The 15,023-nt window shown below is 40.4% G+C and overlaps 1 protein-coding gene across 1 annotated transcript in view; it reads left to right on the top strand.

Annotated features, from left to right (window-relative positions):
• The window catches only part of npepps (aminopeptidase puromycin sensitive), a 44,457-nt gene extending 29,779 nt beyond the window's left edge, over positions 1 to 14,678 (top strand). Inside the window, exons 10-23 of the mRNA XM_060941724.1 lie at positions 35 to 199; positions 1,875 to 1,979; positions 2,135 to 2,195; positions 3,283 to 3,392; positions 3,658 to 3,721; positions 6,149 to 6,288; positions 6,437 to 6,571; positions 10,454 to 10,673; positions 10,791 to 10,933; positions 11,146 to 11,202; positions 11,367 to 11,474; positions 12,568 to 12,723; positions 12,954 to 13,001; positions 13,137 to 14,678. Of these exons, the coding sequence (XP_060797707.1) occupies positions 35 to 199; positions 1,875 to 1,979; positions 2,135 to 2,195; positions 3,283 to 3,392; positions 3,658 to 3,721; positions 6,149 to 6,288; positions 6,437 to 6,571; positions 10,454 to 10,673; positions 10,791 to 10,933; positions 11,146 to 11,202; positions 11,367 to 11,474; positions 12,568 to 12,723; positions 12,954 to 13,001; positions 13,137 to 13,283 (1,659 nt within the window). The 3' untranslated portion in view covers positions 13,284 to 14,678. The remainder of the gene's footprint in view (positions 1 to 34; positions 200 to 1,874; positions 1,980 to 2,134; positions 2,196 to 3,282; positions 3,393 to 3,657; positions 3,722 to 6,148; positions 6,289 to 6,436; positions 6,572 to 10,453; positions 10,674 to 10,790; positions 10,934 to 11,145; positions 11,203 to 11,366; positions 11,475 to 12,567; positions 12,724 to 12,953; positions 13,002 to 13,136) is intronic.
• The last annotated feature ends 345 nt before the right edge of the window (positions 14,679 to 15,023 follow it).

The raw sequence follows: 15,023 nt of genomic DNA, 5'->3' as shown, positions 1-15,023 counted from the left end.
CAGGGTATTAAAAATATGGAGGTTTATTCTGCAGGAATGGTGGACCCATCTCTGGCTTAATGAGGGCTTTGCGTCATGGATCGAGTACCTCTGTGTGGATCACTGTTTCCCCGAGTATGATATCTGGACGCAGTTTGTAACTGCTGACTACACCAGGGCTCTGGATCTGGATGCTCTTGATAACAGTCACCCAATAGAGGTTATATTTATCATGTTTAAGTACTGTTCTTTTAATAGCCATAACTACAGCTTTGTTATTGTTTAGAAACCACACAGCACATCTGTCTGAATTCCACTCTGACAGTAGTGTACTTTCATCTGCGGCATTATCACAATATTATAAAAACCCTGTGTCCGAAATCACTCCCCACTCACTATATAGTGGACTACATAGTGAGGTCGCCATTTTGTAGTGCTGTGTGAATGTATAGTGAGAATTATTACACCCTATGTAGTGCACTCAAAGTATCCCACAATGCACCATGAAAAGTAGTGTACAACCGATAGTCACTAGCCAGGTAATATATCCCATCATGCATTGTGGTTGCGCTGAAAGAAATCAAAAGCCTCAGATTTGATTTAATAAAAGGCAGCGGCAAAGAAGAAAGTATTCATCCTTGATTTAAAAGCACTGAAAGATGCAGCAGACACAAAGTCTCATCTCATCTAATCATCATCTCTAGCCGCTTTATCCTGTTCTACAGGGTCGCAGGCAAGCTGGAGCCTATCCCAGCTGACTACGGGCGAAAGGCGGGGTACACCCTGGACAAGTCGCCAGGTCATCACAGGGCTGACACATAGACACAGACAACCATTCACATTCACACCTACGGTCAATTTAGAGTCACCAGTTAACCTAACCTGCATGTCTTTGGACTGTGGGGGAAACCAGAGCACCCGGAGGAAACCCACGGGGAGAACATGCAAACTCCGCACAGAAAGGCCCTCGCTGGCCACGGGGCTCGAACCCGGACTTTCTTGCTGTGAGGCGACAGCGCTAACCACTACACCACCATGCCGCCCCCAGACACAAAGTACTTTGTATTTATTAATGTGGGAAATTATGTGCTCAGTATAATATGGATTTATCACAGAAATACATGCATGTATTTATTATTTTGAAAACCCATCAGCCAGCTGATCTGGGACGTTTTAATTGTGCAACGGTAGTGATGTAAATAATGGCGTGACAGGCTAGTATCCGAAAGCGTTTTTTTTTTTTCCCCCCATTTTATCAATGAGCTGACTATACATAGAATTCCCTATATATTGAGTAGGGAGTAGTGAACGAGTGAGTGATTTCAGACACAGGGAAAGTGTCTTGGTTAACGGTCATAGATGCCTAAATGAGAACTTGGATTTTATTTATTTAATGATTTGTTCTAGCATTATTACATAATTCACAAGAGTAAATGTTAATTAAATCACAATGGGTTATAATGACTAATTGCTGTAATTATGTTGTAAAAGCAGCTTTTAATTTGCCTGTTCATGGTGACTAGTGTTTAGGGATTGACTGCACAGTGCACCCTGGTAATGTAGAAATACCTACTCCTAATTCATACAATTGTTGTTGATTTTAAATAAAGATATTTTAAGCAGCACCTGACAAAATATAAGAATTTAAAAAGGCTTTGTACTTTCTTGCCTAGGGATGGGGGAAAGACATTTGTAAAATAGGGAGTCCGATTTAAATATAATTTCAATAATGTTTTACTTGCAGTAGGAGGTCTTGTTGAACGAGTGAAGTTTTGTTTATTTGTGGCTTTATAGTGGCGTAACTTTTTTTGTCTGCACAGAGGCAGCTCAGTTACCACACTGAAGTCTGGATTTAGCCTAATGAAATATGAACGTGTTTGTGTCCTAAATGGCAGGTTAATGTTGGACATCCCTCAGAAGTGGATGAAATCTTCGACGCCATATCCTACAGCAAAGGTGCCTCTGTTATTCGCATGCTGCACAATTACATAGGAGATGAGGTAAGGAAGAAAAAACAAGCATGGGAACCATTCTCTTCACGCCTTAGAACAGTGCAGTAGTTTGGCTTATTTATTGCTTGGCCATTAATTAGGAAAGGTCTTGACTAGTGGGCCTTTGTGTGTCTGATTTAACTTTTTTCTTTTTGTGCTTCTAGGATTTTAGAAAGGGAATGAACCATTATCTTTTAAAGTTTCAACACAAAAATGCATCCACAGGTATGTGTGTGTATAAAATGTGTGTGTGTGTGTGTGTGTATGTATATATATATATATATATATATATATATATATATATATATATATATATATATATATAATTTATTTATTTATTTTTTTTTTTTTTTTTGGTGTGCGTATTTTTATAATAATTTGTAAAACTATAAATACTTTTTTTTTTTTTTAAACCTTGCATTAAAGAGTGATCTGGTGAACATTGCTAGCTAATTAAAGGCCAACATGTCATAATTGAGAACTTGACAATCGTAAATGTAAAGTATGTCAGTGTAACCTGAAGGCGCGTAAGCAAAGACATGAGTGTACATGTTGCAGATGGCTTTTACAAAAGTGTTGCAGCAACTGTGTTTTATTAGGATTTGTAGAAGGTAGACATAAATCCAACATTTCTGCTCCTGCCCTCTTATTCATGGTCATCTTTTTCCCCACGAACTGTTACTGTTTTAAGGAAAATACTACAGAACTTTTTAAAGCTTAATCTTGTTATTTTATGACTCTGTAATATATGGGTCAGTGTTTATCATAGAAAATAATTGAATTATTCCCTGCAAAGGAGCAACAACAACAAAAAAAAAAGACATTGAATATAAATTCTATTTATAATGGAGGCCTAAGGGCAGCTGTTGCAGTTAAGCACATTTTTGAAGAATGCTTTAATGAATTTGTCAGCCAAATGTTTGTAAATTAATGTTGCAGATTTAAGACTTTTTCATAAATTGCTGTTTTTGTTTTTACCATAATTAGTTTCAGACGTCCGTCTCGAGTATTACCATTGAAGTAATAGTTGTAGTATTGAGTTTGCGTTATATATTCATATACTTTTTTTTTTAAACACACATTGACAGATTTTAGCAACTGCCTTAAGACTTCAGTTGTAGGGGTGTGTCAAATTATCAGGGTTTCTGTTCCTTTCTCAGCACTTTTACTGAGGGGGAAAAAGTGAAATCTACTGTCGGTATGCCTATTGTGGAAGGATGTATTAGGTTTGAAAAACCCTAGTGTATTCCTTTTAAACAGACTTTACTTAAACCACATAACTACTTATTCCCTCGTTCTGTCTCTCTTTCAGAGGACCTGTGGGCCTGTCTAGAGCAGGCTAGTGGGAAGCCCATTGCTGCAGTAATGAACTCTTGGACTAAACAGATGGGGTTCCCCATTATTGTAGTGGATCAGGAGCAGGTACAGTCAGTGTCTTGATACTGAATGAACAAGAGGGGAAAATATTCTAGCAGTTTAACTAGAACAAAAATATGGCCTGAGTTTGGTGCGCCTCCAGTGCTGGATTAGAAGCTTTGTGAAAACCGTTTAATGTAATAATCCTTCTAGAAGGATATACACAGTTGCTTGTTTTTATTTTTAAATAAGAAAAATAAACGTTGCATAAAGAACTTGCATATTTCTGGTTTAGAGAATTAAGTTCTAATGCAGATTGTCTGTTTTAAAGCAAGGAGATGATCGGGTGCTGAAGATCTCTCAGAAGAAGTTCTGTGCTAGTGGACCACATAATGGTAAGAATTTTTTTCCAGTTAAAATAGTATCGTAATGTTAGTAGGATCCATGTAAAATCTTTTTTTTTTTTTTTTTCCTCCCCCCCGTATGTTTTTGATTCTTTCTGTCTTAATTAAATGTGCGATCTTTGTAGGAAGCGTTGTCCTACATATTTTTACTGGGACTGAAAAAGCTCTCTTTTGGAAACGTAGAAAATAAGTTCGCAGACCTGAGGTATAGGCCCTGTCCACACGGCAACGGATTCAGGTGAATCTGATAAAATTTATCGTTTCGGCCTGGCGTCCACACGGCACCGACGTTTTGGGTGCCCCAAAACGATATTTTTTTGAGAACGGGTTCCAGAGTGGGAAAAATCTGGCAACGGCGCTGTTGCGAAGTCGTCTGGATGAGTAGAACGGATTTGTTTACACATTAACCTGACTGACCTGCCAGACAGACAATTTACACCTGCTTTGATGAACAGAAAGTACAGCCTTCCACACAAAGCAACAGTTACCTGATTATAGACCCTTTTCAGTCACGTGACCTTCGTAAATGCAACCACCATTCTGGACATGTAGCGGACTTCAGCTCGAATTGGTTTGAATGCGAGGAAGGCGACAAACGGAGAACATACAAGAAAAAGGAGCGAGATGCAGAAAACACCTTCGCTATCCAGCGACGTAGGGCATTTACAGGGCGAGCAGAGGGAGAGGTATTTGCAAAAATTGAGGTTAGCAGGCTTAGAGAGCGACGTTTATCTGCTTCCGCCTGGATTGTTCACTGGCATATGGAAGTACACGAAGCCCTCGTCTTTACCTGACTTCGGCCCACATGATCTTTATACCTATGTCGTTAAAAACCCATCGCCATACACAGGTATTGATCTGAAAACTCTTGTTTGAACACTTATTTGTAGGCAGTGCTTAATTTATAAAGTGGGAGGTCCCGGAGCGCAGAGGATGAGCGGCTCCGGTGCGGAAAAAAAAGAGGGGGGGAGGGGGGCGCGGCGCTGCGCTTCTGGGCATGTTTTGTAATAACACTGCAAATTAAGTTCATCTGCAGATATTTTGTGGATGTCATTTCATGAGAGAAATCACCAACAAGACAGATATCAAAATCAGACATTAACACTAAATAAACTTGCATTTTTTTTATTTAATTATTTGGGTTTTTTTTTTTTTTTTTTTTGTTACATAGTCAAAAGAGGTGTCGGATCACCGGATCCAGTGTAAATAGCTGCCGGAGCCAACGCCCGAGGTTCCAGAGCGCGCTCCGGCTTGCTTCCCCTCAAATTAAGCGCTGTTTGTAGGACACTGCCTCTGATCTGTCCTACAGTCTACCAACAGCAAAGGAACACAACGCCAGCTAATGTCGTTAGCGAATAGCTACTACAGAAGAACAAAGCGGTTACAATGGGTTATTTTAGCCTATTTGGTTACACACTCGCCGCCACAGAATGTTAACAGCAATGTAATGCCTTTTCTGGCTAATTTTATTCGTCTTACCTCCAACAAAGTGGTCACTGCACAAGCGCTGGTATGCCGAGGGCTGCCAATCTTTCCTGTTTATGGCCGCTATCCATCTTCTCCGTCGGGATCCGATAAAATGATAACCCTTGCCTTGTTTGTTGATGGCTACTACATCCAGGTGCACAACAATATAGTGGCATGATGGAAGTCTTGCTGAAAAACACTTTCTTTGCTGTCGTTCCTCAATGCTGGCTGTGGTAAACTACTGGTAGTACATGTCCAAAATGGCGGCCGCGTTTGTCGTGACGTCACGTGAAAAGGGTCCATAATGGAGGCAGAGGAGAAAAGGATCAGAAGACCCTTCAACAGACTGTTTTGTATGAACCACTGCATTGCATTCACTTTTGTATACAGCTTTTCTTTTAAATAAACAAGTAACTGAACCATTTCTTGAATTTCTTTTTTTATTGGATAAGACTGCTTTTCAAAATGTTCACACAATATAAAGTTATATAAATTATGTAAAAATGCTTTTCAAAATGTTCACACACAATAAGAAAATTAAGTTGTATAAAACTATGCACACTAATAAAACTAATTTGTACACACACAAGGCACGATTTCCTCACGTAGTCGCAGCCATCTTCTTGTTGTTGTGTGTTTGTTCCTGTGAGTGCTTCATGCCGGGTAGAAGAAGGGGTTTATGCGCATGCATCCTACTTCTATTGTTCTGGTGTCTCTGATGGGACCGTCTTACAGCGCATGTAGAGGTGTGGCATGTGTATTGCATCATTTTCAGCAAGCGTTGCGTTGCCATATGTACCTGATATTTTACTGATCCGTTGCCCATGTGGACGCGATTATTTATTTATTTTTTTAACCCGCTAAAAAGAAAAAAATCTCGTTGCCGTTGTCGTGTGGATGTAGCCATAGATGCTTGCTTTCTGTTCTCATTGGTGTGTGCGCGCGCGCTAGGTGAGGACTGCCCCAGCTGGATGATCCCAATTAGCATCTGCACCAGTGAGAACCCAAGCTGCTCAAAGATGAATGTTCTGCTGGACCAGGCTGAACTTACAGTCACCATCCCTAACTTGGGACCAGATAAGTGGGTCAAGGTCAGATCTCTTTTTCCCTGTATGTGTGCTGATGGTTGGGACCATTTGTGTTGTGAAGGCTTGATGAGAATTTTTAGCCTGGGGTTGCATTGTTTGGTCAGTCAAAGATTAGCACGTGTGTGAAAGATTTTCGTTCCTTTTGTTGTAGCTTAATCCAGGTACGGTAGGCTTCTACAGGGTCCAGTACAGCTCAGCCATGTTGGAGAGTCTGTTGCCAGGAATCAGAGATCTTACCCTGCTCCCTGTAGATCGCCTGGGCCTCCAAAATGACCTTTTCTCCCTGGTAAGATCACATGCATATACACACACACACCATATTATTGATTACCATAACGTATCCATTAACACTTATTTGTACAGTGGTGCTTGAAAGTTTGTGAACCCTTTAGAATTTTCTATATTTCTGCATAAATATGACCTAAAACATCATCGGATTTTCACACAAGTCCTAAAAGTAGATAAAGAGAACCCAGTTAAACAAATGAGACAAAAATATTATACTTGGTCATTTATTTATTGAGGAAAATGATCCAATATTACATACCTGAGAGTGGCAAAAGTATGTGAACCTTTGCTTTCAGTATCTGGTGTGACCCCCTTGTGCAGTAATAACTGCAACTAAACGTTTGCGGTAACTGTTGATCAGTCCTGCACACCGGCTTGGAGGAATTTTAGCCCATTCCTCCGTACAGAACAGCTTCAACTCTGGGATGTTGGTGGGTTTCCTCACATGAACTGCTCGCTTCAGGTCCTTCCACAATATTTCCATTGGATTAAGGTCAGGACTTTGACTTGGCCATTCCAAAACATTAACTTTATTCTTCTTTAACCATTCTTTGGTAGAACGACTTGTGTGCTTAGGGTCGTCGTCTTGCTGCATGACCCACCTTCTCTTGAGATTCAGTTCATGGACAGATGTGCTGACATTTTCCTTTAGAATTCGCTGGTATAATTCAGAATCCATTGTTCCATCAATGATGGCAAGCCGTCCTGGCCCAGATGCAGCAAAACAGGCCCAAACCATGATACTACCACCACCATGTTTCACAGAAGGGACAAGGTTCTTATGCTGGAATGCAGTGTTTTCCTTTCTCCAAACATAACGCTTCTCATTTAAACCAAAAAGTTCTATTTTGGTCTCATCCGTCCACAAAACGTTTTTCCAATAGCCTTCTGGGTTGTCCAGGTGATCTTTAGCAAACTGCAGACGAGCAGCAATGTTCTTTTTGGAGAGCAGTGGCTTTCTCCTTGCAACCTTGCCATGCACACCATTGTTGTTCAGTGTTCTCCTGATGGTGGACTCATGAACATTAACATTAGCCAATGTGAGAGAGGCCTTCAATTGCTTAGAAGTTACCCTGGGGTCCTTTGTGACCTCGCCAACTATTACACGCCTTGCTCTTGGAGTGATCTTTGTTGGTCGACCACTCCTGGGGAGGGTAACAATGGTCTTGAATTTCCTCCATTTGTACACAATCTGTCTGACTGTGGATTGGTGGAGTCCAAACTCTTTAGAGATGGTTTTGTAACCTTTTCCAGCCTGATGAGCATCAACAACGTTTTTTCTGAGGTCCTCAGAAATCTGCTTTGTTCGTGCCATGATACACTTCCACAAACATGTGTTGTGAAGATCAGACTTTGATAGATCCCTGTTCTTTAAATAAAACAGGGTGCCCACTCACACCTGATTGTCGTCCCATTGATTGAAAACACCTGACTCTAATTTCACCTTCAGATTAACTGCTAATCCTAGAGGTTCACATACATACTTTACATACATGCCACTCACAGATATGTAATACTGGATCATTTTCCTCAATAAATAAATGACCAAGTATAATATTTTTGTCTCATTTGTTTAACTGGGTTCTCTTGATCTACTTTTAGGACTTGTGTGAAAATCTGATGTTTTAGGTCATATTTGTGCAGAAATATAGAAAATTCTCAAGGGTTCACAAACTTTCAAGCACCACTGTACATGAGTTTGATAGTTGACATGATGCATGACTATTACAAATGTACTATGTAAGGGATAATGTACAGCATGCCTCTGTTTAGCATTGGAGTCCTGCATCGCCCTGTTGAGGTTTATTTCGCAATAATGACCAGCTTGCTGTACATTATCCATGTGGCAAGATCTTCAGACTATAGAGGATTAACACACCTCAGCAGTGGAAGACTTGAACACCTTCTACACTCGCTTTGAGGTTTGCATCGCAAATGCTAGCTCTGTTAGCACTGCTAGCATCGCAGTTGGTACCTGTGCAGCTGAAGTGGGTGACCTGACCAGTCAAGACTGTTCACTCGCTGTCTCGGAGCATAACATGAAGAGGACTCTGAAATGAGTGAACAGGAGGAAGGCAGCTGGCCCAGATGCATCCCTGGGCAGGTGCTAAAATCATGTGCAGACCAGTTAGCTCCAACATTCACCTCTATTTTCAGTCTTTCCCTGGCCCATTCCGTCATCCCAATATGCTTCAAAGCATCCACCATTATCCCTGTACTCAAGAAGACCAACTGGGCCTGCTTAGGAGCACATTCAGTAAACGGCTGATTCTTCCACGATGCACAACTGGGAGACGTAGGAAATCATTCCTACCTGTTGCAGTCAAGCTGTACAGTGCCACTGTATAACTGTGGTACACTGTCTTACCATGTATACTGTATCCTTAACTCAGGTGCAATATATGTATATAGGAATCATTGTATATAGAATCAGTTCTTCATTTTGCTTTTACTTAAGTTATTGAATTTATTTTATTTTTATTTATTCTTTTTTCAGACGATTTTATCTTCTATTTTTTAGACATGTTTACTACTTCTTTGATTCAGGAGCGGGCGGTACGGTGGTGTAGTGGTTAGCGCTGTCGCCTCACAGCAAGAAGGTCCGGGTTCGAGCCCCGTGGCCGGCGAGGGCCTTTCTGTGCGGAGTTTGCATGTTCTCCCCGTGTCCACGTGGGTTTCCTCCGGGTGCTCCGGTTTCCCCCACAGTCCAAAGACATGCAGGTTAGGTTAACTGGTGGCTCTAAATTGACCGTAGGTGTGAATGTGAGTGTGAATGGTTGCCTGTGTCTATGTGTCAGCCCTGTGATGACCTGGCGACTTGTCCAGGGTGTACCCCGCCTTTCACCCGTAGTCAGCTGGGATAGGTTCCAGCTTGCCTGCGACCCTGTAGAACAGGATAAAGCGGCTACAGATAATGAGATGAGATGATTCAGGAGCTTGGTAGCAAATTTGAATTTCCCTCTGGGGATTAATTAAGTGATTCTGATTAAATGACGACTCATCTCTGTGGTGATGAAGTGCTTTGAGAAACTTATCAAAGATTTCATCTGCACATCTTTACTTGACTCATTAAACCCCCTTCAGTTTGCCTATCGCCCCAGCAGGAGTACTGATGATGCCGCCGCCAATGTCCTCCACTTCACCCTTTCTCACCTGGACATCGGTAAAAGGAATTATGCACAAATACTTTTCATCAATGTTAGTTTGGCATTCAACACCATAATTCCCCTCAGACCGGTCACTAAGCTCAGGAATCTGAGACTGAGCCCTTTACTTTCCTCCTGGATCCAGAGCTTCCTGTCTGACAGACTATAGGTGGTGAAGATTGATAACTGCACCTTCAGCACCAGGATGTTCAACACCAGTGCCCCTCAAGGCTACATCCTGAGTCCTTTGTGTTCTATTCCCTTTACATCTCTGATTTGCATAGCCACACGGTTCCAACATCATTGTAAAATTTGCAGATGTTGAACAATGAGACAGCCTATATGGACATGGTGGAGGTGCTGTCAGCATGGTGCAAGCAGAATAGTTTGGACCTGAATGTCTCCAAGACCAAGGAGATGGTGGTAGACTTCAGGAAGGAGAAGCAGAGGATGCACTACAATCTTGGATCTTATCCTGCTTTTTACCTGGCTACTTAGTAAAGAAGTCAGTAATCTGAGACGCTATTGATTTCAAGAACGATTTTATTGAGTTAATGATTTTATTGTTACCATTAATGACACAGTCCACAGCAACAATCTGTTATACAGAAATAAGACTTCGAATGCCGCAGTCAACCAATCGGAATCGAGTATTCAAATTAGCTGTGTAATAATTATGGACAAAATATCATCGCTTTTATGAATGCCGTTTGTAGCATATTTCTGTCTGTTAGTCTCGTGCAGGTTTGATCAGCACTGTGGAGGTGCTAAAGGTGATGGAGGCATTTGTGAATGAGCCAAACTACACAGTGTGGAGTGACCTTAGTTGTAACCTGGGCGTGCTCTCCTGTCTGCTCTCTCACACTGATTTCCATGAGGAGATCCAGGAGTTCATCCGAGACCTCTTTACTCCTATTGGCCTGAAGCTGGGCTGGGACAGCAAGCATGGCGAGGGTGAGTGTCCGGGTGTGTGTGAGAGAGAAAAAACTGCTTTTTCTAGTAGTTTTGTATGACCTGTAGACGTTTACTTTTTTAATTTTATTTATTTAGTTTTTGGTCATATGATTCCAGGCCATTTGGATGCTCTGCTACGAGGCCTTGTGCTAGGAAAGCTGGGGAAGACGGGACACAAAGCCACGCTGGAGGAAGCTCGCAGGAGATTTAAAGACCACGTGGAAGGCAAGCAGATCCTCTCTGCAGACCTCAGGAGTCCAGTAAGACCTGCATGACTAAACACATTTCGACCCTTTTCATTTAGACTGCAGCTCTCGCACTTCATCTGTTAAGGATACATCAAAGGATATGTTTGTGTGGTTTTCCCTTCAAATGAAGAATAGAAGAGTGGAAGTTAGTCGTATCTGTCTATATACGGCACTGATTTCCCTGAAGTATTGTACAGTCAATTTTTTATTTATTTAAATTTCAGGTTTATTTAACAGTTTTAAAACATGGGGATAGCTCAACGCTGGATACTATGCTAAAGGTAATAAGGCATGGTGCTTGTCACACAGTGTTTGTAAGTTGTACTGTGCAGTATTTTGAGTCGTGTTTTAAATAATAATCATAGAAGTTTATTAATGAAAGTGCGACTTGACAAATTAGAGATTGTAAAGTAAGAACGTACTGTGCTTAATTTCCTCTGTCCAGCTCCATAGACAGGCTGACATGCAGGAGGAAAAGAATCGCATAGAGAAGGTTCTGGGAGCAATCCAGTCTCCAGACCTCATCCAGAGAGTCTTGACTTTCTCCCTTTCAGTATGTTGGAACACTTAATATCATACAGGTTTACTGGGATTTAAAAAAAAAAAAAAAGCAAGGGTTATTTGAAGAGGGTATTTAGTTTTAGTATAAATACAGAGGTGATTATAGAAAATTGTGTGCGCTGATTATTGAGGAAATGGTCTGAATTTCTCGACCAATCACCTCGAGCGAGTCGGCGAAATGGTGGCCAATCGTTTTCTCACTGTAAGTGAGGAAGAATTACAAATGATGAAAGAAAATGCTGTTTCTAAAAACACTAAAGATGCTACGAAGTTTGGTCTGAAACTATTCAAAGGGAAGGTGGAATTGTGATCTATTTCAAAACAAAGTGTTTTATGTGACTCGGCATAGATAAGCGACAACGCCGCACGCCCTTTATTACATTTGCATGCCACTTTTGAAGTTTGAAGAAAAAAAATTTTTTTAAATAATCACCTGTGTATTTATACTATAACAATTATCTGCCTCAGGCTCAATGAATAACTGTTAATTATAAACAATAATAAACGATCCAAGTACCTTTTTAAATGTTGAATTTTGCATATGAAATTGAATGGAGGAGACAAATATTGTTTAAAAAAGCTGAATGTTGCAGAAAGGTTTACACAATTACAAATTATAATGTAGTGTGTGTGTTCTCCAGAGTTCTGATTATGTAATGTTTAGACCTCATTACAGTGGTAGTATGGATGCACAAATATCATTAGTTTTCATTTTTGTTTGACTTTTGCTGAAATTTTGCTTTAAATTTGAGGAAAAAAGGACAGAAATGCACCAGTAAGAGAAGCTATGATTACCAGAGAGACCTTTAAAGGTGTGTTTTCAAGCATGTCGTTTCGCAAACTTGTCATCTCGAATTAAGTGAAACTTAATTCGTAAGACCTAAAATACAAAATAAATGAGTGGTAGTTGCTATAGAGCTGCATACATTTTCTCAAATATGTTAGGGAAATCTTGGCCACTAAGCTAATGTTAATGGAACACTGCTTTGACAGCACTTTTTTTTTTTTAAATAAATAAGTGTGCCTTTTGTTTCTGCTTTAGCTAGCACTAATCTGCTCTGACTCTGGTGTGTGTCTGTGTATAGGATGACGTTCGTCCCCAGGACACTGTGTCTGTGATTGGTGGCGTGGCCGGGAGCAGTAAGCATGGCCGCAAAGCAGCTTGGAAATTTGTCCGAGATAACTGGGAGGCACTTCATAACCGCTACCAAGGTGGATTCCTCATATCACGACTCATTAAGGTGAGCCTATGTGCATGGGACACTTTAAAGTTTCAACTTTTATATGAAAATTCTTGCTAAATACAAGTTTAACCGTACTTGTTTGTCTTTTCCTGTTGACTATGGAATTATATATATATTTTTCAGTTAAAGCTATTTCAGCTAATAATATCTAATAAATGTAACAATTTTAAAAAGTAAAAAGATCATCAAATTAAGGTGAAAAATCTTTGTATTTCTCTCTTGTCCAGCTCACTGTTGATGGTTTTGCAATTGACAAAATGGCTGCAGAAGTAAAGGTAAGCCATATCACTCAGGTGAAGTTCCAGAGACATTAATAAAGTTGTTTATATACAGTGATTAATGGCTGTAAATTATGCTGGTTAACTAATTTGTGTACCACTAATCCTCATCGTGTGTGTGTGTGCGCTCAGAGTTTCTTCGAGACTCACCATGCGCCGACAGCTGAGCGCACCGTACAGCAGTGCTGTGAGAACATTCTCCTGAACGCGGCCTGGCTCAAGCGGGATGCCGATGACCTCCATCAGTACCTGCTCCAGCGCAAAGCAACACCTGTGTGACCCTTGAACTGTGACCCCCAAGCCTCTCCTGACCTGCTCACTCACTCACTCACTCACTCAGATCTCCCAGCAAATCATCGCTGCCTCCGCCAGTCCGCCCAGCAGAGCGAGAGAGTATACAGAAATTAAACAGACTTTGTTTTTTTTCTATTATATGACAACGGTTAAAGTGCTGTAGTTACGTCTTGCAAATTACCCAAGAGAAATCGAAATCAAGACAGAAATGCGATGATGAATGTTGTACCCTGTTCTGCCTACTAGAAACAATGCACATGCAAAAGATGTAAAATAATAATAATTCCAGATGTGATTTTTTTTTTTTTCCCCTTTTCTTTCTTGTCTCCTTTTAAGATGGTAAAGCATGCATTTGATTTTACATTTGGCACTTAATCATGCAGTACTCCGCCAGACATTTCACTCCGGACCTCTACATGCTTTTACACAGTAGTATGATAACTGTGAATCAGTTTTGCTCTTCCACCTCTCTTTAAAAAAGAGGCATGCTTATAACCTTTATCAATGGTTTTATTTCAGTGTTTTAATTTTAGACATGTATGTTTTCTCTGTGCAAACAGTATTCTACTGCCTCGGCTGTGTCATCCATTACAATGCCAGTTGCCCGTTTTATGTAGGATTGCCTTGAGACGGGGCTTGGCAGAACGGGGTCATGTTGTGTTTGTAAAAAGGACTTTTGACAACGGCGCTGATCCACAGTGCTTAAAAGGTTCGAAAAGACCGAACAGTGTAAGCATGGTACTGTATGTATATTGTATAATGCAAGCGTTCTTGATGAGACCTGCAACTAATCTGATTTGTGATCTACATTATTGTTCCTTCTTCGTCTGTAATGTAAGAATCCCTCTTCCACATCATGCTCCCTCTCAAGTAAGTACAGAATAAGAAACAAACACCAGAAACACTCATTTTAGACACCCCTGTATCTGGGAAAGACATTTTATAAAGTGTATATTCAGCAGCTCTTTTAACATTGTGAGAATCGCACCTAAAGTAGAATGAACATCCGCTGAGCTTTTGGAGTAACTCTAGTTCAAATTACAGCCCAGTTTCAAGTGCAAGGTTGTTTATTCCGTTATTGTATTCTGAGGCCTTAAATCGGTGAAAATGGTTTGCAAATATAATTACCCACACCAGAGTGCTAATTTTACTAAAATGGGCATGCAGATCTCTCTCTCTCTCTCTCTCTCTCTCTCTCTCTCTGTCTCTCTCTCACACACACACACAGGCTTGTTGAGCGTGAATATTGGTTAAGAATATATCTGATGTGGCTCTTAATTTTACAGGAGATCAAAATGTCTGACTCCTTGAAACATTTGTTGTGCTTTTGTTTAAGGATACAGTTGATGTTAATTAAAGATGAAATGACAAGGAAAAAAATGGTTTGGAGAGGAAAGTTTCTGTGTATGTGCCGGTTTTAAAAGGATTTCTTTACATAGTGGTTCTTTTGATACAATTAGTCTTTCATTATTAAAGTAAGATGCTAAATTTAGAAGTAAAGATCAATTATTATTCATTGTTGATTTAGAGCTCAGGTTTCTTTGTGTACCAGTGTCAGGCTCACATGTGGATTTGTTTTTTTTAAGCAATTGTTCGACTAGTATATCCCAACCACTATTTTAAAATGCTACTGTAAAAAGCCAGTACAAGGTCAGAGGGTGAGGTTTGTTTATGTCCACAAGAAGTTATTTGTGGTTTTCGAGTTAACCCTGTACATTTGGGTGT

Source organism: Neoarius graeffei, chromosome 15 (genome assembly GCF_027579695.1).
Source record: "Neoarius graeffei isolate fNeoGra1 chromosome 15, fNeoGra1.pri, whole genome shotgun sequence".
Lineage (NCBI taxonomy): Eukaryota > Metazoa > Chordata > Actinopteri > Siluriformes > Ariidae > Neoarius > Neoarius graeffei.
The sequence above is the reverse complement of the archived record's forward strand: the minus strand, read 5'-3'. Positions and strand labels throughout refer to the sequence as shown.